The sequence below is a fragment of the Chlorocebus sabaeus genome, chromosome 25 (assembly GCF_047675955.1).
Source record: "Chlorocebus sabaeus isolate Y175 chromosome 25, mChlSab1.0.hap1, whole genome shotgun sequence".
Taxonomy (NCBI): domain Eukaryota; kingdom Metazoa; phylum Chordata; class Mammalia; order Primates; family Cercopithecidae; genus Chlorocebus; species Chlorocebus sabaeus.
In genome coordinates, this window is record NC_132928.1 from 46,159,726 (window position 1) to 46,185,754 (window position 26,029).

At 44.7% G+C, this 26,029-nt stretch overlaps 2 protein-coding genes across 28 annotated transcripts in view; one reads left to right on the plus strand and one right to left on the minus strand.

The window, feature by feature from the left end:
- The window catches only part of NCF2 (neutrophil cytosolic factor 2), a 37,272-nt gene extending 19,263 nt beyond the window's left edge, over positions 1-18,009 (plus strand). For 5 of the 6 annotated variants that reach the window (XM_037985835.2, XM_037985836.2, XM_037985837.2 and 2 more), the window contains 10 exons: positions 667-726; positions 2,325-2,368; positions 4,162-4,303; positions 4,520-4,588; positions 5,731-5,806; positions 7,489-7,514; positions 7,932-8,083; positions 8,211-8,322; positions 13,531-13,708; positions 17,349-18,009. In XM_037985835.2, coding sequence (XP_037841763.1) covers positions 667-726; positions 2,325-2,368; positions 4,162-4,303; positions 4,520-4,588; positions 5,731-5,806; positions 7,489-7,514; positions 7,932-8,083; positions 8,211-8,322; positions 13,531-13,708; positions 17,349-17,461 — 972 coding nt within the window. In that variant the 3' untranslated portion in view covers positions 17,462-18,009. The remainder of the gene's footprint in view (positions 1-666; positions 727-2,324; positions 2,369-4,161; positions 4,304-4,519; positions 4,589-5,730; positions 5,807-7,488; positions 7,515-7,931; positions 8,084-8,210; positions 8,323-13,530; positions 13,709-17,348) is intronic. The other variant, XM_073011693.1, reaches the window with a different exon arrangement.
- A 1,321-nt stretch (positions 18,010-19,330) lies between these two features.
- Positions 19,331-26,029, minus strand: part of SMG7 (SMG7 nonsense mediated mRNA decay factor) — an 88,602-nt gene continuing 81,903 nt past the window's right edge. For all 22 annotated transcript variants that reach the window (XM_007989238.3, XM_007989229.3, XM_007989228.3 and 19 more), the window contains 5 exons: positions 24,256-24,336; positions 23,621-23,780; positions 22,618-22,788; positions 22,349-22,494; positions 19,331-21,717 (listed from right to left, as the gene is read on the minus strand). In XM_007989238.3, the coding sequence (XP_007987429.2) occupies positions 21,604-21,717; positions 22,349-22,494; positions 22,618-22,788; positions 23,621-23,780; positions 24,256-24,336 (672 nt within the window). In that variant the 3' untranslated portion in view covers positions 19,331-21,603. The remainder of the gene's footprint in view (positions 21,718-22,348; positions 22,495-22,617; positions 22,789-23,620; positions 23,781-24,255; positions 24,337-26,029) is intronic.

Sequence of the window (26,029 nt, forward strand, 5' to 3'; positions counted from 1 at the left end):
ATGTTTTGGAATTAGATAGAAGCGGTGGTTGCACAGCATTGCGAATGCGATAAATGCCACTGAATCATTCACTTTAAAATGATTAATTTGGGCTAGGCGTGGTGGCTCATGCCTATAATCCCAGCACTTTGGGAGGCTGAGATGGGTGGATCACCGGAGGTCAGGAGTATGAGACCAGCCTGGCCAACATGGCGAAAACCCATCTCTACTAAAAATACAAAAATTAGCCAGGCGTGGTGGCAGGCACCTGTAATCTCAGCTACTCGGGAGGCTGAGGCAGGAGAATCACTTGAACCTGGAAGGCGGAGGCTGCAGTGAGCTGAGGTTGCGCCACTGCACTCCAGCCTGGGCAACAGAGCATGACTCCGTCTCAAAAAAAAAAAAAAAAAAAAAGGATAATTTGATGTTATACAAATTGCACCTCAATAAAAACATTTGTTTTAAGAGAGGAGAAAGCAAGCCCCTGTTAGCAGGGGTGGGGTGAATACTTGTTTCCTCAGTTGCTGAAATCCTAAACCAAAGGATCAGGAATCTAATCCTTAGTTACTGTCCACATCTGAAACCAGACTCAAGTGAGAACTGGTCTAGGGCATGAGCAAGGAGGGAGACCCAGAAGAATGGAAACCGTGCTGGCAGAGCCTCACACCCTCCTGTCCTTGATTTCAGGTTGTGGCGTCTGTAGTGGATCAGGACAGTTTCTCTGGGTTTGCCCCTCTGCAACCACAGGTGAGGCAATCCTGACCTTCTCCATGGACCTAGGTCTCAAGAGCTTTCTGTGAAGCATTCGATTCTAGAGACTAGGTGTGCTGAGCTGCCTTATTGAAAGGGCTCCTTCAAGTGGCTCTCAGTGCAGCTGAAGGATCTGCCTGCCCTCTCTCAGTCCTGGGTTCCATGGCTGGTAAGGAAATAAGGCAGTGTCAGGCTTCACCCCAAGTCCTCTGAAGCTAACTCTCCTGCTTCCCCACAAATGCCAGTCTTCACGTCTCTAAAGAGATCTGCGGGTACTCTCTCTGAAGCCTCAACCATTCTCTCAGGAAGGTGAAACACAAGCTATGGAAGACTTGTTAACAAAGCCTCTTCTTGAGTACTGGGGCAAGTGGGGAACCTTGTGGGGCCTGGGTCTGAGGTTTGGGCTCTCCTGGCTCTACCCATCTGCTCATGTGCAGGCGTTTCCTTCGGGAACACAGGCAGGGCGCTGAGAGTGAACCCTTTTTCTGTCCCAACTGGGCTTGGAGAGGTGGGCTCAGATGAACTGGATGACAGTGGATCTAGAAATGCAGACAGAGATTCCTTGTGAAGGGAAGAGGGGAAAACACATTGAGGAAAATAGGAACTCTGTGGCAATGAAACTGTGATGGTGAAGAGCGCTGGCCAGCACCAGCAGAGGGCGGGTTTTCTGAGCAGGGACAGGTATGTTCCAGATCTAGATTCCTTGATCTCTTTCTTCACAATAAAGCTGATGAAAGCCTTGCTGAAGTCCCTTGAGCTTCAGTTCAGCCAGAGGCCATGAAGGGAACGCAGCCCAGGTCACTGGATCCCATGGTATTCAGTGTAGAACAGGGGAGGTGATTCTTGCCCAGTCAGTGGAATCCTGTGTCAATTTTAAATACTCAAAAGTGGCCAGGCGCAGTGGCTTACGCCTGTAATCCCACCATTTTGAGAGGTTGAGATGAGCAGATCACTTGAGGCCAGGAATTCCAGACCAGCCTGGCCAACATGGTGAAACTCCCATCCCTACTAAAAATACAAAAATTAGCAGGGTGTGGTGGCACATGCCTGTAATTCCAGCAACATGGGATGCTGAGGCAGGAGAATCACTTGAACGAGGGAGGCAGAAGTTGCAGTGAGCCAAGATCATACCACTGCACTCCAGCCTGGGCGACAGAGTGAAACTCCACCTCAAAAAAAAAAAAAAAATTAATTTAATTTAAAAATACTCAGAAGTGTCATGTGACATAGTAGACATTAATTACAGAACAGAGCTTCTGGAAACTCTCCTGGGAAAAGGACAGAACTCAAGGTCAAAGCATTCTTGTGACACCATGTTGCTGTGTGACTGCTAACCTCCAGAAACTAGCTCTGGCTCAAAATGAATTGCTGTGCTAGTGAAATCTACACCTGGGGAGCTGGTGGGAGGTGTTATTTCTCAGGGTTTAGTCAGGGTGACTGTACCCTCTTCCTAGACAGTGTTCCCATCAGTCAGAAATGCGTTATTTGATGTTCTGGTCTGGAAGAATGCTCAAATTACCATTAGCCATTTGTTGTCTCTCCCCTGCTTTCCCTCATTGCCTTTTCTATTTTCACTTCTCCTGAATATTCAATAGGCAGCTGAGCCTCCACCCAGACCGAAAACCCCAGAGATCTTCAGGTAAGTTAGATTTAAATCCATATGCAGAATATCTAAGCTCCAAGTCTGAACTGATGGCAAGAGAGGGAGGGAAGAAGATGAAGCTGGGGTCAGAGTCTAAATCCTGTGGAATTTTCTAGAATGCCAGGTTTCTTCTAGAATGTCAGGCTTGAAAGGAATGTTTAGAAGAATGTCTTCTAGAATGTCAGGCTAGAAAGGAATGACATGTGGGGATGGGAGTCTTGACCGTGGTGGAGCTGGCCATCAGGGCCTGGCTGCAGCTACATGGTTCCCAATGGCCCTCTGTCCACGTGCACAGCCACCCACATGGCAAGGGGTTGTTGCTGAGGGGCAGTGGTGTCCTGTGGAACATAGCTACCCTGGGGACGAAGATGCTGACCTCACATTGGAGATCAGTTTCGCATTGGCTGCGGTCCCTTCTGACGGGGGCAGGCCAGAGCTCTCCGGAGTCAGGAATGTAGAATGGCATCCTTTTTCCTGTGTAGGCGTTTTCCACTCCCTATCGGCACATGCTTTCTGAAGAAGTAAAGAGGAAGGACTCAAGAAAAGGAAGTCCTTCTTCTGTAAGATGAAAAACAAAGGGTGTCATAACCTACAGCTTTCTTAAGAATTCTCTCGAAGCGATGAAGCAAGCCTGGTCCTCCCACCCAAAAAGGAGGTTTTAAAAAGTGATTGGCCAGGCGTGGTGGCTCATGCCTGTAATCCCAGCACTTTGGGAGACCGGGGTGGGCGGATCACTTGAGATCAGGAGTTCGAGACCAGCCGGGCCAATGTGGCAAAACCCCATCTCTACTAAAAATACAAAAATTAGCTGAGCGTGGTGACGCATGCCTGTAATCCCAGCTACTTGGGAGGCTGAGGCAGGAGACTCACTTGCACCTGGGAGGTGGAGGTTGCAGTGAGCCAAGATCACGTCACTGCACTCCAGCCAGTGCAACAGACCAAGATTCCATCTCAAAAAATAAAAATAAAACTAAAAAGTGACAAAAGTACCAAAGCAACTACAAAAATGAGGGGCTGGATGAGCTCATTCCTAAGCTCACTGTCAGCTGCAAGGGCCTGTATTCCCTACAGGAATAGACACCATGTCTGGAAACAAGGAAGGGCTGAGGGGAAAGTAACAGAGTGGGGAGTAAAGGGAGGGAAGCCTGAAACCTGAACACCAGCCTCTCAACCACACGTTCCAAAGTGACGCCAATCAGAGCCTCAGAGCCTAAAAGCATGAAGTCAGACTTAAGGGAACCGACACTGCACCACAGCAGCTGGGCAGTCTCAGAGCCCTCTATGTGCCTCCCTCACGCTCCCTGTCACCTACCCTGCTCACCATCTCCCTACCCTGGCCCAACACTGGCTCTAGGTGGTTTCTCCTTCCTCCTCTCCCACTGGTCTTTCTGGCCCAGCTGGCTCTCACCTGACTTCTGCTTTGTGCTGTTGCCCTGACCACAGTCACCTGATCCACCCCAGCCCAGCCTTGGGAGCTGGCCAAGATGACCCAGCGAGGGACCTTCCTCCTCAGAGGGGAAGGGAGGGCAAGGATTGTAAGTCCTCACTAGTGTGTGGGGTTTTTGCTTTCATTCTTGTCCCTCTGCATATATGGTGATGAGCAGGTGTACACCGGTTTCTTACCGAGACCTCTCGGGAGCCCAGGCAGGCTCAGCGTCACCTCGGCAGTTGCAGTTAGATGTGGAGTTACAGCCAGGCTGGAGCCAAGTCCCTGGCTCCAAGTTCACTGTGTTTGTGCCGTGGCACTGTGTGAGGGGATGTGGGCTGGATCTGGTGTCTACCCTCTGCAGGGCTCTGGAAGGGGAGGCTCACCGTGTGCTGTTTGGGTTTGTGCCTGAGACACAAGAAGAGCTCCAGGTCATGCCAGGGAACATTGTCTTTGTCTTGAAGAAGGGCAATGATAACTGGGCCACGGTCATGTTCAACGGGCAGGTATGCAGAGGATCGGGGGTGGTGCGATGGGTGTGGGATCCTGGCAGCAAATGCAGTCTTTCTGTGGAGCGGTATCTGCTGCCTTCTTTGCAGACCGATCAAGTTCTTTTGTCTGTTCGTCCTCCCTTCCCCAGGACTCTGGGCTGTTCTGTGGTGTGGGTACTGATGAGCACATCTTTATTCTTTCCTTTCTGATTCTGTGGTGCTGCACTGCAGAAGGGGCTTGTTCCCTGCAACTACCTTGAACCAGTTGAGCTGCGGATCCACCCTCAGCAGCAGCCCCAGGTAATGTGATGCCAAGGCCTGACCCATGTCCTCTCACCATTTAGAGATCTCTCCCTGGAGGGGAGAAGAGCAGTGTAAAAGAGGTACTGTCGGGACCCCTGGAGAAAGACTCACTAGTCTTGAGCCCGCCTTGAGATGGCACCAGCTACCCAGAGCTGAACCTGGGAATGAGGGGAAAAAAGCCCAGGTGTGCTAAGTTGGAGGCATCTGTAGGTCCCATTGGGCCTCCCACCTCTGTGACTCTTCCTGGTCAGAAGTGACTTGGGAAGCAAAGCCTACAGTATATGAGGGGGTTAGGTCTTCCCAGGTGTGTCTGCTTCACCTGGAAGGATAGTCAATGTGTTGGCTGGTACAATGCCATTAGAAATAAAATGAGGCCAGGTGCAGTTGCTCATGCCTGTAATCCTAGCACTTTGGGAGGCTGAGGTGAGAGGATCACTTGAACTCAGGAGTTCGAGACCAGCCTGGACAAAATAGAGAGATGCCACCTCTATACAAATAAAAATAATAAAATGAGATCTGCCTTAGAGCTTTGAATCAGAGTGGGCCTTGCCAGCCACTGCTTCTAAACTGCTGCTACTCCCTTCCTCACACTTCAAAAGTTCTGTCCCTCTGCCAGGCCTAGAGAGCTGTCTTTATCAGATCTGAGCATCCCTGTAAGTGACTCAATGGCAGTGGGGCCTGTCTCTCTCTAGACTGTGCAACCAGTTGTATACGAGCTCAGCCCTCCCTGGTCAGAGTCACCCTATCCAGATGCTTTGAAAAGCTTCAAATGCCGTGCAAACGAGAAGTGGAATTTTTCCTTTCTCAATGCCCTCTGCCGCGGAGACAAGAGCTCAGTCCTCCCCCATGTCCAGTGGATTTCCAATATGGCTGAAAGTGATGCTAAAGCGGCAAGGGCCTTTTAGCGGGTTAGGATTCTTCTTTCTACTATGATTTTCATTTTCATCAGGCCAACCTTGCCTCCTCTTTTGGCCAGCATTTCCTTCGTCTTCCCCAAATGTCACTACCATTCCAACTTTTAGGGAGTTATTTGCATCTGGCTCCTTTTCATGGGGTCTCTGTAGGGGCGTCTCCCCACATCCACCCCTGCCTGGGAACTTTGAATGAAGGTTCTGACCATCACTCCCTGTTGCCTTCAGGAGGAAAGCTCTCCGGAGTCCGACATCCCAGCTCCTCCTAGTTCCAAAGCCCCTGGAAGACCACAGCTGTCACCAGGTGAGTGGTCCTGGAGCAACACCCTAGGTCTGGGCACAGGAGCATGCCAGGCTGTTTCCTGAGTTCCTCTCCCTGCCTTCCAGGAAATTCTGGTTTCTTCTTCTCCCAATATGCCACTCAGCTAATGACCACGCAACCCCAGAACCCTCCTTTCCTGCACCACCCACCCACCCCAAACATGAAATCAGTGCCCTGTCTCCCTGCCTTCTGCAGAACACTCGCAGGGCTTGGGTGAATGCAGCTGGTTCGAGTGACTCATGTAGTCACCAAACCCCTTGATCGTTACTAAAACCATATCTCAGGAAGAAAAATTGAAGTAACTATACATGCTTACCTCAGAGGGGCATGGAGTGGCTGTTTTCCAATGTCTGAGGCACTGTATCTGGAAAAGAAATTGCTCTGTGGAGCCCTGAGACTGAACAGAGAACCAATGGGCAGATGTGAAACGGAAACGTTCTCTCCGAAAGGCTGTTTCCTAGTGTGGAGAGGGCTGGCTTGGGAAGTGATGGGCTTTTTATCGCGTACGCACTTGAAGCCGATTCTGGATAAGTGCTTGGTAGAGACGCACAGAGTGAGTGGCCGGCCGGATTCTAGATCAGTGACTGCCACACACGCCTGATCATCAGAATCACTTGGCATGCCCTTCCCCCATTTTTATTTTCAAAAATGTCCAACCTACAGAAAAGTTGACAGTAGAATACAATAAACATCAGAATATCTTTCACTTAAACTCACCAATTGTTAACATTTTGCACCATGAACTCGCCCTGCTCCATTCTATTTTTTTCCCCCGAGCCAGTTGAAAAAAAGTTACAGACTCGTGACACTTCACCCTACACAGCCGCAAAAACACAGTCTCCTGCATAATCACAATAGAATCACGGTATCTAGGACACTAAACATTCGTATGATAACATTATATAATGCATATTCCATATTCAAATCTCTCCCATTGCTCCTGCTCAATGTCCTTGACAGCTTTTTTGTTGTTATCTTTTGTGTAGAGGCTCATCAAGGATCACATATAAACCTAGGAAGATTTTGTGAATACAGGGTCCTAGGCTTCGGGCTCTGATTTTTTAGGACTGGAATGGGGCTCAGGAATTTGTATTTTAGAAAAAAAACTTCCCATGTGATTGTAATGATCAGCTAGGTTTGAGATCAGTGGTCTTTTCTGTCATGTGCCCCCTATGGTAAATATCTTCGTGCATGCAGCTCTTACATCAATTATATTAGATTAATATATTAATTAAATTAATAAACTTTAGGAAACATACACAAAAATAAAGAATAAGATGAGGATCAGTGGTTCTAATAGTTCTTCCTGTGGCCTCTGGCTCACCTTGCACTCCTGATTTTCATTGCTTTGGATCCTGTGGGTTTAACTGACCTTTGGGATCCCTGCTAACCTCGTGGATTGGTGAGGATACGCTGGTCCTTTGATAATTACCTATAGGCTCCCTAGAAGCAGAGACTGAGTTTGTTCATGTGTTCATGACCTTCATGCTTCCCCAAGGTGAGACTTCCCCACAGTTTACTAAGGTTAATAATTGCCCCACAGATTAAAGGGTAAGAGGTTGGGGGGCCCTATTTGAAGAGGTTTCATCTGTGTGTAGCAGGGGCTGGCCAAGCGTGTTCATTCACTATCTTCTTTTGTTTTACTCCCTACTTTTTCCATTCAGGTCAGAAACAAAAAGAAGAGCCTAAGGTAACATTTTTCCCTCGTACTGTTTCAAGTGGTAGAAGATGGGATGGCTTGGGCTATCAACCACAGACTGTCTGTCTGGGTTATAGGAAGAGCCCCAATGGAAGGGTCGAACCAGTTGCTACCTTACAGGGTCTATGGGCTAGGGACCCTCTTGACAGCCTCGTCCACTATCATGTACACACTTCCTACTACCCAAGCTAGTGGGCCAGATCTTGCTCAGTAGGAATTCCTGTCCAAGCAAGGGTTGGGCTAAAGGACCTCTGAAGGCCCTTTTGGCTACTATGAAACCAGTTACTTATTGGCCTCTCCCCTGCTGCATGGGGTACCCCCTGTGCCAAATCACCAAGCCTCAGTGATACAGGATGTTGAAGAAAGCCTCAGACACTCAGGAGTTCGCTTTGCTTCCTCCCTACTCAGGAAGTGAAGCTCAGCGTTCCCATGCCCTACACACTCAAGGTGCACTACAAGTATACGGTAGTCATGGAGACTCAGCCTGGACTCCCCTACAGCCAGGTCCGGGACATGGTGTCTAAGAAACTGGAGCTCCGGCTGGAACACACTAAGCTGAGGTGAGTTCCATGCAGGCAGCTGTGAGGGGAACAGTGGGGACCTTGTGCTGGCCTGGAGGAGGGAAGAGGAGGATGGTTTTTGTAATGATGTTCTTTGACTGGATTCTTACTCATTATCCCCACCCAGCTATCGGCCTCGAGACAGCAATGAGCTGGTGCCCCTTTCAGAAGACAACATGAAGGATGCCTGGGGCCAGGTGAAAAACTACTGTCTGACTCTGTGGTGTGAGAACACAGTGGTGAGTGCAGTGAAGGGCATCTAAAGTTCCATTTCCACTGAGCCACTTCCTCAACAATTTGACGTTTATCAAGCACCTTCTGTGTACTAGGCACTATGTGTGGTTTTGGGGATATGGTGGGTAACAAGTCACAGCTCTGCCTCCCTTTTACCTGCATCCTCACCCCATTTGCAGCAGGGAGAGGGTTTCTCACAAGAGAAAAGCAGGCCCAGCAGGGCAGGAGCTCACAGAAAGCCTCCTGCCCCTCCATTGGCTCCGTGCCTGACTGTGTCAAACATCCCATCCATCACTGTCAAACAAGGTTGGAATGAAGTCATAGCTTAAGGCTCAGCTCATAGCCATTCTTCACCTTCTTAAGTTTTCTTTTCTTTTTCTTCCTTCCTTCCTTCCCTCCCTCCCTTCCTTCTTTTCCTCCATCCCTCCCTCCATACCTCCCTTCCCTCCCTCTTTTTTTTCTTTCTTCTTTTTTTCCTTCCTTCCTTCCCTCTTTTTTTTCTTTCTCTTTTTTCTTTCTTTCTCTTTCTTTCCTTTTCTTCTCTCCTCCCTTTTCTTTTTTTCTTTTTCTCTTTTGCATTGCCTGCTCTCTCTGTGTCTCTCTTTCATCTTGCTCTGTCACCCAGGCTGGAGTGCAGTGGCACAATCACAGCTCACTGCAACCTCCGCCTCCCAGGCTCAAGCAGTCCTCCCACCTCAGCCTCCCGAGTAGCTGGAACTACAGATGTGCACCACCACACACAGCTACTTTTTAAAATGTTTTGTTTACAGTATATATAGTCTCACTATACTTCCCAGGCTGGTCTCAAACTCCTGGGCTCAAGCAATCCTCCCACCTTGGCCTCCCAAGGTGTTAGGACTGCAGGTGTGAGCCACTGCACCTGGCCAACCTTCTCAAGTTAACATAAGGAAGAACACTTTCACATGAGGGTGAAAGAAAATAGCATTTATTTCACCAAGAAATAATTTGGGTAACACTCTATTAACAGTAAGTATCTACTGAGAACTTCCCATGTGTCAGATACTGTGCAAAGTGCATTTTTTTTTTTTTTTTTGAGATGGAGCCTTGCTCTGTCGCCCAGGCTAGAGTGCAGTGGTGCGATCTTGGCTCACTGCAACCTCCGCCTCCCGGGTTCAAGCAATTCTCTGCCTCAGCCTCCCGAGTAGCTGGGATTACAGGTGCCCGCCATCACTCCTGGCTAATTTTTATATTTTTAGTAGAGACAGGGTTTCACCATCTTGGCCAGGCTGGTCTCGAACTCTTCACCTCGTGATCCACTTGCCTTGGCCTCCCAAAGTGCTGGGATTACAGGCGTGAGCCAATGTGCCCAGCTGCCAAGTGCATTCTGTGTGTTAGTTCTTATAATCTTCATAACTCTGTGAGGTAGATATTATTTTCTCATTTTATAATTTAGGAAACAAGGCAAAGAGAGGTCACGCAACTTGACCAAGATTAAATAGCTGGTTAGTAGTGGAGTCGGACTCAAGCAGATGTTTTGATTCCAGAGCCTGCCTCTATTCCTAACTACCCTGCTGTACTGATGGTTCCAGGGCACGTTATCTTATTAGCCTGAGGTCTTATTAGCCTGAAGTCTGACTTCCAAGTAAGAACAATGGGAGTCAGGTGAAAAGTTAGAGGCTAGAAGCGTTAATAGAAGCAACAAGGTAACACTCCAACTCTGTCTCTTGGTCTCCTGGGGAAAAAATTGTCATTTCTTTTTATTGTTGACATTAATTCTCTCCCCCAACTCTAGACCCAGAAAACCACCCATCTGCCTTCTGTAAATATACTTTTTCCTTTTACATAATTTCATGCAAGTGGATAGTATAGTGCGTGTTTAGTCTTTTTGTTTCACTGGTCTCATCCTTTTGATTGCTAAATGGTACTCCACTGTATGGATGCTCCATTCCGTGCATCTGTTCACCTGCTGGTGGACATTTGGGTTGTCTGCTTAGTGACATTCTTCAACAAACACTTGCTGAGCGCCTAGGGCTCTGTAGATAGGCAGGCACATGAAGCCTCATGTTGTGTAAACTGATGGGGGTTCACAAATGGACGTACTGTGTTATGGAAGCACGTGGTATACTATCTAACCCAGAAATGCTGGAGGGAAGTGGAACAGGTAGGAGTTGTCTTCCTGAAGAAAATGCTGCTGAGATCATCTTGAAGCTTCACCGTAAAACAATAAATAAGAAATTAGTGAGGTAGAGGAGGAAAGGATGCATTTTACAGACGGAAAGGAACACCATAGAAGTCAGCATAGTGGGTAAAGGCGCTCAGTGTTACTACTGAGCATGCAATGGGGAGAGTGGTGGGAGACGGGCTGGAAAGGCAACATATCATGGAAGGCCTTGTACACTAGGATGCTGCTGTGAGCAGGGAAGAAAGTCAGGTCTTGCTTTGAAAGAATGGTTATGAGGTATATGAGCAAGGCAGGGACTGAGCTAGGCTAGCCAGATCTTCCTGATGAACCAGCTCCCATCCAGTCCTGAGGCTGGAGAGAGCTCCAGATACAGCATTAATGAAGCCAGTCTCCACTGACCAAAGCTGTTAATTAGGGTTGTTTCAAAAGTTTCAGCTCTCCTATTCACCTGTTTTTCTGACTTTGCATTTTTAGGCTGTTGCATTTGCAGTTACACTGGTGTAGGGAGTATCATATGAAACAGTTCATACATGAATCCTTGGGAAAGCTACCATTTTCTACCTACAAGTGGATTTGGAGATGGTAGAAATGAGCAAGCGGGAAAGCTATTCTGGCTCATTCAGGCCCAGAGCCACAGTAGGAGGCAGAGTCCTTCCTGCAAACCTCACCCTCGCAGCTGGGCTGAGGCTTCTGTTTAAAGCAAGGGGTTCTTTGGTAGATTCTCACTCAAATCAGAGACAAATGTTTGCTGGAAAAGAAAAAAAAAAAAACAAAGTGGGAGAGGAAGAGTGAAAGAGAACGAGCCTAGAAAGGGGCAGTGTATAAACCTGTTTTAAGGTATCTTCCCCGGTCAGAAAATTGCCTTCAGGAAATACGGCCACTGGGGATGAGACTCCCTGGTGTCTCTGGCTGAGACAAAAGGCCCCAGGACCTGGGGGTAAGAGTGAGTGTGAGTGTAAGGGGTCTCTTGGAAGTCTGAAAGGTCACTCTAGGTTTTCCAACTGTCTTTGGATTAACCCCTTCAGCATCTTTTTTAAAAGATTCTTCCTAGAAGGAGTTTTGCTCTAAATGTGAACTACTTCACTTAAACTTTTAATTAAAAAATTTTCCTTTGACAGGAGCTTCAATCTATTTGGTGGCTACATGTAGCCAACCCTCTTCAAACTCCCAACAATCTTTCTGCAATTTAATCCAGGCTCAGGAGTCACTGTTGAATGTTCTTTATCACTATCCATTATTCTTGGAGGCAGCAAGGCAGGTTTTCACTCGCTAGGAGAAAGAAAACGGGCGCAGTGGCTCATGCCTGTAACCCCAACACTTTGGGAGGCTGAGGCAACATGGTGAAACCCCGTCTCTACTGAAAATACAAAAATTAGCTGGGTGTGGTGGTGCACACCTGTAGTCCCAGCTACTTGGGAGGCTGAGGCAGAATTGCTTGAACCCAGGAGGCAGAGGTTATAGTGAGCTATCGCACGACTGCACTCCAGTTTGGGTGACAGAGTGAGATTCTGTCTAAAAAAAAAAGAGGCCTGGTGTGGTGGCTCACGCCTGAAATCCTAGCACTTTGGGAGGCTGAGGTGGGCCAGATCACCTGAGGTCAGGAGTTTAAGACCAGCCTGGGCAACATGGTGAAATCCCATCTCTACTAAAAATACAAAAAAAAAAAAAAAAAAGAAAGAAAAGAAAATGAACTAACATTTATTAAGCATCTACTCTATGCAGGAACACTTACCATTAACCAAGTCTAAATATTTTTACATATTTAGAAGAGTACTGCCACAGAGTAAGTGTTCAATAAATGCCAACTACTATTATTCTACGTCATCTCATTGAATTCTTCTAGCCTCAATTTCAGGTGAGGTAACTGAGGTTCTGAGAAGTTACACTGCTTGCTTAGGGACACAGAGCTGGTAAGCAGTGGAGGTGGGACACAAACCCTGGTCTGTGGACTCTCTAGGGCCATTTCCACCTCATTGTACTGCCTCTCCACAAAGACAATAAACCAAGGTTCAACAAACAGCATTAAGAAGCTAGAACTTGTAACACTCGGTACATACAAGCCTAGCAGCATTTCTAATGTTGATTTGTTAAATTCTATGATTTACATCTCTAGAAACTGCATCCTTCTCCTTCATTTGTGAAGCAAAAGTGACCATAATGTGGAAGAAGTCTAAGACCAGAAGTCTAAGATGTATAAGAAATGTTGTTACAGATAAAAGAAGTATGGCATTGTGCAGTGGTTTTCGAACTTTAGCAAGTATCAGAACTCCCTAGAGGACTTAAAATACAGATTGCGGCTGAGGCGGGTGGATCATGAGGTCAGGAGATCGAGACCGTCCCGGCTAACACGGTGAAACCCCATCTCTACTAAAAATACAAAAAAAAAAAAAAAAAAAAAAAAAAATTAGCTGGGCGTGGTGGTGGGCGCCTATAGTCCCAGCTACTCGGAAGACTGAGGCAGGAGAATGGTGTGAACCCGGGAGGCGGAGCTTGCAGTGAGCCAAGACCACACTACTGCACTCCAGCCTGGGTGACAGAGCAAGACTCTGTCTCAAAAAAAAAAAAAAAATTACAGATTGCAGGATTCACCTTCAGGGAGTTTCTGATTTAGTAGTTTTGGGATGGAGTTGAGCTGCGGGTATACAGGCCTGAGCTCTGCCTCCTGTCAGATCAGCAGCAGCATTAGATTCTCATAGGAGTGCAAACTCTATTGTGAACTCTGCATGTGAGGGATCTAGGTTGCACGCTCTGTATGAGAATCTAATGCCCGATGATCTGAGGGGGAACAATTTCATTCTGAAACCACCCTCACCGCCACCCACCACCCACCACCGTTCATCTAAAAACTGTCTTCCATGAAACTGGTCCCTGGTGCCAAAAAGGTTGGGGACCGATTTACCCAACATCCAGTATTCACAAAGAGCATATAAGCTCTACACAAGGCACTGATCACAAACTTTATGAGTTTATATCCCAGGTTCTACTTTGACATTTCGCTGTTTCCTTTAGTGATGCTCAATGTTCATTTGGGAGGAAATTGGGAAAATTAATAGGCCCTTTATTATTTCAGGGTGACCAAGGCTTTCCAGATGAACCCAAGGAAAGTGAAAAAGCTGATGCTAATAACCAGACAACAGATCCGCAGCTTAAGAAAGGCAGCCAAGTGGAGGCACTCTTCAGTTATGAGGCTACCCAACCAGAGGACCTGGAGTTTCAGGAAGGGGATATAATCCTGGTGCTATCAAAGGGTAAGTGCTACTCCAAGAATATAGAAACAAATTAACATGTTAGCAGAAACAAGGTCAAGGGCAGAGAGAAGAAAACATCAATAATCTACAAACAAAACTTTAGCCAGTGTTTTCAACCTGCTTCCTAGCATCTAGCTGGAGGGAGCAAAGCTGAGCACTCAGACTTTCCCTGTCTATTGTTCTAGTAGCCAGGAAAGCAACAAGAAGCTGAGATTTTTTTTTTTTTTTTTTTTTGGAGAGAGTCCCCCTCTGTTGCCCAGGCTGGAGTGCAGTGGCACAATCTCAGCTCACTGCAACCTCCCCCTCCTGGGTTCAAGCGATTCTCCTGCCTCAGCCTCCTGAGTAGCTGGGATTACAGGCGCCCACCACCATGCCTAGCTAATTTTTGTGTTTTTAGTAGAGATGGGGTTTTGCCATGTTGACCAGGCTGGTCTCAAACTTCTGGCCTCAAGTGACCCACCTGCCTCGGCCTCCCAAAGTGCTGGGATTACAGGTATGAGACTCCGCACCTGGCCAGTGATAACATCTTGATTATTAAAGAGGAGTATGCTTTGGAAACCATGGATTTTCATTCCCAGAGGTAACAAATTGGTGGAATCACTTTGCCTTTGCATCAAGCCATACGACCTTCTGCAAACCATAGTTCTTTGAATTAATGTAATTTTCAAAGAGAAAAGTAGGTAAATTTTGCCTTAAAAACCAGCTATTCAGAACTATGCTGTGTCTCCGGCGACTTTCTTGATTCTGTTTGGAATGAACAGACTAAAAACTGAAACAGCATGCCTGTAATCCCAGCTACTAGGGATGCTGAGGTAGGAGGATCACTGGAAGCCAGGAGTTCAAGGCTGTTGCCTGGACAACACAGCAAGACCCACTTCTTAAAAGTGGAGAGTTCTAAGAATCCCTCGGAGAGGGATCAATTCCTGGGCCCACTCTCTAGAGATTCTGATTCAGGTCTGGGGCGGGGCCCACCAACTTGCATTTCTACCGAGTTTCCAGGTGATGCTGGTCTACTGCCTACACTCTAAGAAGCACCATTCCAGCTCGTGGTTTGCCAGCCTAATTCTCTACCTGGACACAAAAAAGTCCCATCATAAAAGCCCTGCTCATATGCTGAGTCTGTGCACTACCAATGCAAAGCAGTGAAAAACTACTATCAATTATAACAGAAAGTCCAACAGACAAAGAGAGTGGGAATTTTAAAGTTAATGGGGGTAGGCCGAGTGTGGTGGCTCACACCTGTAGTCCCAGCACTTTGGGAGGCTGAGGTGGGTGGATCACTTGAGGCCAGGAGTTCAACACCAGCCTGGCCAACATGGTGAAAACCCATCTCTACTAAAAATGTAAAAATTAGCTGGGTGTGGTGATGCACATCTGTAGTCCTAGCTGCTAGGGAGGCTGAGGCTGAGGCAAGAGAATCGCTTGAACCTGGGAGTGGAGGTTGCAGTGAGCCAACATTACACTACACTCCAGCCTGGGTGACAGAGTGAGACTCTGTCTTAAAAAAATAAAAATAGGCCGGGCGCAGTGGCTTATGCCTGTAATCCCAGCACTTTGGGAGGCCAATGTGGGCGGACTGCTTGAGGTCAGGAGTTGAAGACCAGCCTGGCCAACATGATGAAACTCTGTCTCTACTAGAAATACAAAAATTAGCCGGGTGTGGTGGTATGTGCTTATAATCCCAGCTACTTAGGAGGCTGAGGCAGGACAATCGCTTGAACCCGGGAGGTGGAGGTTGCAGCGAGCTGAGATTGCACCACTGCACTCCAGCCTGGGTTACGGAGTGAGTATACAAGTCTATAGCAATTAATTAAAAATATGAGTAGTATAGGCCGGGCGTGATGGTTCATGCTGGTAATCCCAGCACTTCGGGAAGTCAAGGTGAGTGGATCACTTGGGGTCAGGAGTTTTGAGACCAGCCTGGCCAACATGGTGAAACCCCATCTCTACTAAAAATAAAAAAATTAGCCGGGCATGGTGGCACGTGCCTGTAGTCCCAGCTCCTCAGGAGGCTGAGGCAGGAGAATCACTTGAACCGGGGAGGTGGAGGTTGCAGTGAGTCAAGATTGCACCTTTGCACCCCAGCCTGAGCAAGAGTGAGACTCTGTCTCAAAAAAATAAATATATATATAACATATTATATATATAAATATATAATATATATAAAACATATATAATATATATATAATGTTGTAGTAATATAGAAGCAGACTGTTCCAACAAGCGAGAATGGTAACTCAGTGGGAAGAACTGGGTTGAACACCTCCCAGTGCCACTTTCTAGGTGCCTAAATCAACCAACCAGCTCAGCTGTCTGGAGTTTGGGAGAGGGAGCAGGAATAAAATGACAGAACACACTAAAACCACCTTTTGGGTAGATAAGGAGAGAAGCCAGTGCACTTCTTACTATGACCTACCTGTACAAGTCTAAGTTGAGGAAGTACCCATATTGTAGCACTTCAATAGAAAACAGAATTTAGCACAGTCAGGGTAGGACAGAGGGGAGTTCAATTGCATTCAAGTTACGAGACGGTCTCATCTGCAAAGTGTTTCTCAAACTCTAATGCGCATGTGAATCACCTGGGGATCTTCCTAAATGGATTCTGACTCTGGTGTGGGGTGGTGTCTGGGATTTTTCATTTCTAATAAGCTTCCAGTCCACGACCTACCCTGTAAGTAGAAAGCATCAAGACAGTGATTTGCAGTTAGAATTACCTGAGGGAACTTTTGAAAAAACTGCTGCCCAGTCACACCACACATTAAAGCAAAATTTCTGGGGGCAGGATCCAGGCACCAGGGCCTTAATGTCTGATCTAGATGTACAAAGACAAACTTAACTGGCTGTGTGGTCAGGTAGGTGGGCTTTGGAGATTATACCTAAGTTGTCTTGATTTTTACTGGCAGAATGGCTCTGAACAAACTATTCACCTCTCTGGGTCTCCTTTTCCTCAGTAAAATATGGATACCTACAAGTTATTATGAAGTCTGAATATATTTTTTAAGTACAATGCCTGCACTCTATTACAGGCTCTGAGTGGGAGCTATTAAAATCTTTATATTTTACAAACATGTACTAACCCATCACTAGCTCCAACTCAGCTGTTTAATGAAGTTCAGTGAAAAGAAGTTTACTAATGAACTTTCATTTTTTAATATATTTAACCAATGGCATGTCCCTTTTCTGTAGTCAAAACAAAGATTCCCAACAAAGCACAGGTAAGGCACAGAAGCTCACCCCTATCACCACAGCACTTTGGGAGGCTGAGTTGGGTGGATCACTTGAGCCCAGGAGTGAGACCAGCCTAAGTGACAGTGAGACCCTGTCGAGGCTGGGGGTGGGGGAAGGATGGAAATTCTATTTACGAATTCGTTGTTCAATTTCTTTGACCTTACTTCTCTGGTAACTTTTTGAAAAACATAATTTATCCTTCTGCATTTTGCTCCTTCATTATCTGTTAAGACAGATCAAGAAGATGGTTAAATCCAGTGTTCACTCTCACTTTGCAATACTGTCTTTGCCCTGTTGATCACAATTAGGGGTGGGGAAGGGTGACCAATAAAAAATTCTGTGTGGAAGAGTCAGACAGGGTAATCTTCCTACAGTGGTTTTAGAAATCCATGTGTACTTTTCCTTTTAACAGTGAATGACGAATGGCTGGAAGGGGAGTGCAAAGGGAAGGTGGGCATTTTCCCCAAAGTTTTCGTTGAAGAATGCGCAACTACAGATTTGGAAAGCACTCGGAGAGAAGTCTAGGATGTTTCACAAACTACAAAGCTGAAGAAAATGAAGCCCCTATTACCTGTTTGTAAGATTTAGCACCCTTCTGCTGTACACTGTACTGGGACATTACAGTTTGGAAGTGTTAACTATTCCCTGTTAAAATTTAACCTACTAGACAATGATGTGAGTACCTAGGATGATTTCCTGGGGCACAGTGGGTGAGGGGATGGGGACAGGTGAATGGAGGAGTTAGGCGAGAGGAGGAGTGGATGGAAGTGTCTGGAAAGGGCACCAGAGGGTCTTCCAGGTGCTGATCCTGTTTCTTGATCTGAGAGCTGGCTACCCAGCTGTGTTCACACTGTAAACATTCATCAAGCTGTACATTTGATTGGTGTACTTTTCTGTGTCATACTGCAATAATAAAAAAAAAAAAACCATCTTACAAAAACAAGACACGAAGTCCAGGCCCAAGGACTAAGTACAAATATTCCTGTTTCTGAACCATTACTATAATTGACTCTTAAGGCTTGAAGTAACCTTATTCATGAAGCATATACAAATAAACTTGTCTTCTTTTTTCATTACGTGTTGCTTAAACAGAACCTAGACTGAGTGAGGGTCTCATGGAATACAACACTCAATTCCAGAGAATTTATAGAATTACATACCTTTGTACATTATCACAGAGAAACGTGTGTTAAGAACTCAATATTGAATATATATCACCGACATTTAAGCGATGAAAAACAGTAGTGTTCATGAAGCCAGTGGGTAAGTAGTATCTTGTTAGCTGACATTTGGTAATACAGTTATGCATTGCTTCACAATGGAGACATGATCTGAGAAACATGTTGTGCAAACATCATCTAGAGTGCACTTACACAAAACTAGATGGTATAGCCTACTACACAGATAGGTTACCAGGTATAGCCTACTACACCTAGGCTACAAACCTGTACAGCATATTACTGTGTTCAATACTGCAGGCAACTATACCACAATGGTAGGCATCGGTGTATTTAAACATACAGGTCAGGAAAAATGTATTATAATCTTACGGGAGCATGATTGTATATGCAGTCCATTGTTGACCAAAATGTTGCTATATGGTAAATGACTGCATATACTATACTAATATACATAACAGAATGCTATGGATTTGGCTAAACCAATTGTCCAATTTTTCAGGACTAACTTGGGTGAAGGATTCTGTAACTATTAGACCTTAAGGCCTGGCCTTAATTCCTCTCCCTACCCCCTTCTTCTTGTAGCGTATGTGCAGCTTTGCTAACAATTTTTCAAGTGTGTAGGCGCTTGTAAAAAGTAGAATAAGGAAGTGAAAACTGCAGACTGAATCAACACGTAGGTGAAATGACAGTCGGTCAGGGTGAGCACACAGACATTACGGTTTGCTACAGCACTGGCTTCCAGCACCCAGTTGGAAGACCCAGCAAGCTACCACTAGAAACTTTGGACACAACTCAAAGAAAAGAAACCCCAAAACTAAGAAGAGTAATTAATGTTGCTGCTAATCAGATTCAGCGAATTTTTACAGGCCAAGAGGACAAACTCTCTGAACTGCCTTAGTAACAGCTACAATAGGAATAAAAATGATGGGCTCTTAATTCCTTAACATAAGTCATTCTTTTATTAAATAAAATAATTTTGATAATCGATTTCTTACTACTCATGCCTTTCCATTATAATTAATTATAATTTCCATAATTCATTGGTCTGGAATGCTACTAAAAGCAAAAATAACCCTGAAAAATATTCAAGTTCTGACCATCTATGCCTTTCCCTGGATGACTTGTGAGTAATTGAAATTCTTGCCTTTTAAGTTGGATTTTCTTCAATAGTTGTATCTTTTAGGATAGAAAAGAAACAATCAATACACAGATCTGGTTGGAGAGAACATGGTTTAATTAAAGGCAAAGCTGATTTTCAGCAGCTGCAGGTCTTGCACAGACAGACAAAAACAAAAAACAAAATCCAGAAAACAAAACAAAACAAAAAACCAGGAAAGAAAGTTTACTACACAAAACCAGTTTCTGATAAAGATTCTCCTCCCCCTCCTCATTACTCCACAGTGAGGATGATAAGGCGAGGAATCCCGCCCCAAGAGTCAGAAAACATTCCAAACACCAAATTCTCATGCAGAATGGGGCTTTAGATGGGAGCTGGGTATTACTGGGAGTGAGATGGTAAACCTGGTTAGCTTGTCTAGGGCGCAAGAATCAGTGACAGTTCAAACACTGGAATGTTGCAGCTGCCTGAATGCAGAGCTCAAACACACAAACTGGGTAAAGGTAGTAGGAAAAAGGCTTCGGAAGAGGAGAGAAAGATGGACACAGGGAAGGGGCTGAAGAGAAGCACAAAAGGTTTCATATTGCCATTGGGTGGGGGGCTTCACCTTTTCAGACCTTTCAAAAAAACAAAACGAAACCCAAACACCATGTCAAACTAAAAGAGCAATAATGTAAGCATACTGGGGGGCGGGGTGGGGGGACTCCAACCACTCTCTCTGAAGAGCAATGAGCATTATCTCACCCCTTTTCATTGCTGGGGTTGCCCAGACTCCAGTGACAACTGGGGCTCCTGGATGTGCTTTGCTCTACAGCTGTGTTCCAGCTCTTAAGTTCCACACTAACCCCATACACTCATACCACAACCCCTCCCCTCTGGGACAGCAGATGGGCATGTGTGTGTACACAAACATACAGACAAACGAGAGACCTCCCAGAAAATAAACCCTACCACTAGCACAGCAATTGAACATTTAGATTGTTTTCATAATTTCCCCTTAAAATATTACTTTTCCAGGAAATGCCTAACAGAAATGCTGTCCTTCTGTTTCTACGCAAGTACTTTTTCAGTCCTCTTTCCTCCTAATAAATATCAAAGAGTTTATATTCCTTTCTTTCGCCTTTTCCAAAATGGACGACGTTGTGTTTTCTTCTGTGCGTGACGTGCACATGTCCGTGTTGCCTTGAATTTCACTCTGAAAGTGGAGGCTGGGAGACTGCAGCTGGGCAGGGCCCTGGGCCCTCTGTGGGCTATGCAGATACTGCCACATCCTTCCTCTTCAGACTGTCTTTTGAGCCCCAACTGCTGGACCCCATGCTGTTGCTTCTTGGGGAGATGTGATGTTGTACACATTAGGAATAAAAACAATTACTAGCATACAGCATCGGGTAAAAAAGGGATGGAGGTGGGGCAGGAGGGTGGGAAGTAGAATGGGGGCACAAAAACCAACCAAACAAAAAATAACCACACTGAAAGCTTCTACCTATTAGAATGTTCCAGGCTGTGAATGGACTAGCCTGCCTTCTGCGAGACTGCTTGCTGTGCGACTGTAAAATGTACAGGAATCAAAAACGTAATTTGAAATCCTACAGCAGTCACCTGCTAGGCCAGTCCAGCACCACCACCCACACTGCATCCTCGATTGGGGCTCGAGCACCTACAGAGTGAAGGGCATTTCCTGCTGGAGTCTCCTGGCCAGAGGAGGGCCTACCAGAGCCTTCTGAGAGGCCTTGAACTCTCCCTTAGGGAACATTTCCACTGGCTGAAGAGGTCGGTTCCCCATCCTGTCACCACCAACCTCTCACAGAAGCAGTGAACGGGGCCTTCCTTGCTACACACTGACTAGAAGCACACCTGTGTATGGAAGAATTCAGTGTGATATTTTACTACTGAGAGTAATAATAATAAAAGATGTTTAAGAATAATTTCAACTACATTCTCAGTCAGCAAAGCAATCATTAATGGACTCCTATTTTATTCCCCAAAGAGGGAAAAAGGACTGAGAAGTTCCCATTGGCTTCTCCCATCTGCCTTCCCTTCTCAGCTTTCACTTCCCATGTGGCTGGGGACATGCACGATGGAGAAGGTGAGAGGCGGTGATACCAAGTAACTGAGTGAGATAAACAGCAGTTCCTCTCTCTCTCCCTCCGGAAGGCCCCGGGGGGATGGAGAGTTCCTGATGGATTTTTCTTTTTGTTGCACTGCGAACATTTCGTGCACACTCAGCGGGTTGGTGGAATACTTACACCCTCTTGACAGCAAGAAACAGAAAAGAGGGCTGCCACCTGCAGGGGACTGTGTGGGCCAGTCCTGCAAACCCAACATGCCATGGTTTATGGAGCCTTCATTCCCAGGTTGCCACTTTGGCCTCAGTGTGGAGGGTTCATGGTGCCTTGTCCCCGTTGCTGTTTCTGCTTCTGCTGCATTAACAGCTGCTCCAGAGCGGAAGGTCCAGGATGCATCATGGAACTGGACCAGATAGACTGAAAAACAGTCCAGATCTTGTCAGCAGAGGTCAAATGCCCAGTTGTCTGAAAGGGATTTGTTTTTCAATCCCAGCCAAATATAAAGGCATACATATGGTCCCAAAACCAAACCCCACTCCCCACAAAAATCCAGCTATTAGAAAAAGTCATTATAAGATTCTTAAAGCTAGTTAGTTCCCATTAAGACTGTTTTAAACCAGAAGAAGTGAAATCACATTTTATGTCAAGTCTTTTTACTGAAACTCGGCTGTATGTGGTACCACACAGGGCATTTACTATAAAAGTTTTAGGCAAACAAAACATTTCTAAAATTAGGTACTCTTATTTTGTCAGAAAAGGCTTAAATCAAACATTCCAAAATGAATCAGAATTTTCTTAACCTTAGAACGAAACTAAAACCTTTGTTTTTGTCCTCCTGAAGATACTGCTTTACCACTAGTGAATTCAGAAATTAAAAATTATCACTCAAGAATCTTGTAAGGCAGACCACGTTTCTAGAACTTTGCTATATATGTGCTATGTATCAGTCAACTGCGAGGGCCTGAGAAGTCTAGCTATTTATGTGAATGAAAGCAGAGACATCTTTGCTATAATAATCTTGTGGTTCTTGTTCCTGAAATCTACTCACCTTTAGGCTTTCCATGAGGACAGCAGAGGAATCCTCCATGGAGGGGCCATGGCCTGTCCAGGAGCCACTCGGAGTGCTGGCCTGATGCCAACTGCTCTCAGAGGATGATGTCGCTGAGAGATAATCAATGCCAAACCCACCCATGGCTAAGGGATGAAAAGAGATAAGAAAAATTCAAGAAGACGTTCTATCACTACCAATTGCCAGACCCCAGGGAAGGATAGAGTAAATTCTTTCAATTTTGCTTCGCAATGAAATGTAGATCTCACCTGGCTTATCAGTTTTCCACCGATCTGCAGTCCTTCTATCCCTGTTATCTGGAGTCCCAATGGGTCCAAAATTGGAGAATGGAACAGAATTATGGTTGTGTGTTGGAGGAGAACTGGGCAGGCTGCTTGGGTTAGAGGAATGAGGAGACTGGCTGGCTGGTGTTGAATGATCTATCAAATAATAGTAACACAGGATATAGTAAATCATTGTTTCACAAACATACAAAGAACTACAGGTTCCTGTAGATCTGATCACTAAAATTCTAACAATAACCACAGGACTTTGAAGGAAAGGGAAACTAAAGGCTCCAAAGAGATCTGCTAGATGCACTAATCTGCCCTGCCACACATATCTAAGGCATATTCTTCGCCTTAAAAAAGCAAAACAAAATAGTAGGCAATTTTTGTCAACTGAATGAATGTACTATTCTGGCACGACTATTTCAGATACATATTTATTGGTCTTATGTATCAGAAAGAATTTGCTAACCTTAAGAATTACTATTTAGTCAGACTCTATTATAAGTTAAAAATCTCAATTTTAAAAAGTGCGGAGCTGGGCACAGTGGTGTGCACCTGTAGTCCCAGCTACTTGGGAGGCTGAGATGGAAGGACTGCTTGAGCCCAGGAGTTTGAGTCTAGAATGGGCAACACAGCAAGATGCTGTCTTTAAAAAAAAAAAAAAAAAAAAAAAAAATGCAATTTTTCTGCAAAGAATGAACACCTACAAATAAAACTAAAAAACAGCTGGGAACCTAAGACAGAACCTCTATTTTCTCCCTTACATCTCTGCTGGCTACTGAGGATGTAAAAAGCTTTGTCAGTAGCATTTAATACATAAACTGGCTTTTTTCTATTTCCTTTCAGAAGTTACAAAAATAAACAAACAAAAAAATAAAAAACCCAACAACTGATATATTTACAATTACAGAATCTCACTATCCCTTAATCAAACTGAGTGTACAGGAAATGCAAGGTCTATAATTTAAAGAGTAGTTAATACCTGAACTGGCAGGAAGTGATGGAGACCACGGAGTCCCTTCAAAAAGGGAATACAGAGATGTTTCCTGGGGGGCCATTGAGGGATTGAGTTCTGCTTTGGAGCTGGATGTCAGGTTTTTCCCATATACCTCATTGAACATACTATTATTTGGGTATCTTTCCTGAAAGACATGACGGTGAAGTTACAAACTCACTCCGAGGAAAGAGATTTGAGAAAATCCAATGGCTCGTTCATGGATGCTGGGTACACCTTAAGCTTTTCTTAGGAAGAGAAATTTTGAAGGCTTTTATTTCTTTCTGTTTCAATTTTCCAGTCAAATTAATTTTCCCCTTTGCTTTCTCTCACCCTTAAATTTGCTCTATGTAAATTATCCAGGTTGAAAATGTGAATAATTTATTTGGCTCAACAACAGAGCCCTAAGGGTTTCAATATTAATGAGAAGTTAAAGGGTTTTAACTCATGATGTATAAGTCACTAGTATGCCCCGATCAGAGACAAGGGGGATAACATCAAATATCTGGAATACACTTATATATGGAAAATAAAGAAAAAACAGATACACTGAAACAGTATGAGAAAGACACTGATCAGCTGACACTAACAGCACACAGCAGGATTCTTCACTGTTCACATACCTGATTGAGAGAGAATCCGGTGAGGGACAGGAAAGAGGATGAATGTGACATGAGCTCTGAGGGCTTCTCCAATAAGGATTTCTTCACAGTCCCAGAAAAAAAGGTAATTAAGTTATACCTTCCATTTTCTTAATATTAATCTTACCATACTATGGTATGGAACCAAAGCAAAAGCATGCCTGTATTCGCCCATTGAGTACAATTTGAGGCTCAGAAGACGTGAATTCAAATCTCTTAAGACCAAGACACCGCCTAAGTGCCAGTCGCCACAGGTGAGTAGAATCCTCCTTTTAGATCAAATCTAGTCAGAGATTCTATTCTGGCAGGGACCAGCGACCCTGGTAAACAGCACTCTGAGTGTTTATGAGGCATGGACCTCAGGAATCCCCCTGTTAACAGTTGCACTTAAAATAATCTCAAAACAAAATGCTGAACTGTTCCAACACTGTTCCTCTCCACCCTACCATTTTTAAAACATTAACATTGGTGACTTTTAAAAAGCCTTTCAAATCCATTTGACAAATGTCTTTGTTAATACGCTTCTTAAGCAGCTCTATTTGCAGTATATAGTAAAATAGTTGCTAAAAGTCAAGTTTACATTTATTAATGGCCCTAGCAAAGTCATTAGGAGAAACAAAGCTGAATCTCTAATGCTGTCACTGAATAGCTGGCTAACAAAACATTACTAAATACCTACGACAAGAGAAGCACTTTGACATACGTTGTATCACTAATGTTAAATATAGGAAGGGTTATAGTCAAGGATTTTTTATTCATTGTTTTTTAAACATGAAAAAAAAAAAACAACCCTGAAGATACTCCCACTTGTTCTACCATCAGCTCCATTTCCACTGAAAGGAACACTAACGAAACAAGAACTAAGGGATTAGGAAAGAAGTGGACAAAGAAGCACTACCCTCAGTCCTTCAAGCCACTCCAGCATAAAAGCAGCAAGAAAGGCAAACATGTAGAGGCAACAGTATAGCAGCTGGGCCTCCACAATCCCTGTGCACTCAATCATGGCACTACCACCATTGAAGTCTCCAGGGGGTCTTTTATTGCTCTTATTTCATAACTTGGTATGGGGCCCCTACTGCTACCACCCAGGCAAATTCTTAACGGAACTTCAAGTGCCAGGGATGGCAGCAATGTCATGAAAGCTGTTAAGGTTTTATTTCTCTTGACACTAAAATTAATGTATTTTAATTTTACGAATGTGTGCTTGCCCTGTGTTTATGAGAAAGCAAGAAAGTAAAATTCACTCTCTTTTAATGTTTTATTAAGTTGCAATAGAGGCAAAAGCCTCATAGCATCCATCTTTCTTTCCATTTGTATACTCCCTACCTACAGTAAAATATAATATAAACACTGACAAGCATACAGAATGATATTCTCTGAAATGCAGGATGAGTTCTCAGATTTCATTTTATGTGATTCTAGTTATTAATTTGGTATTTACTCATTTATGACACTCTGACAATGTTTATAAGTAGAATCCTCTTCATTTTTACTCATTCTGTTTATGAATCCAACTTCGAATTTAGATCAGGGCTCCTTCTGCATTTAGTTAACCAAACAAAAAAGAGCCATATACTATTCAATAACGTCAGTTAAAAAAAAATCGAGAACATATTTCCTTTCATATTTTGGCTACATATAAGAAACAAATCTCACTGTTCCTAAGCAAGATTAAATGACACTTAAAATTTCTGGGTCCAGATGGAAGTGTCACCTGCAAAGTGAGTTAATTTGTCACCTCACACCCTGTGTGTTA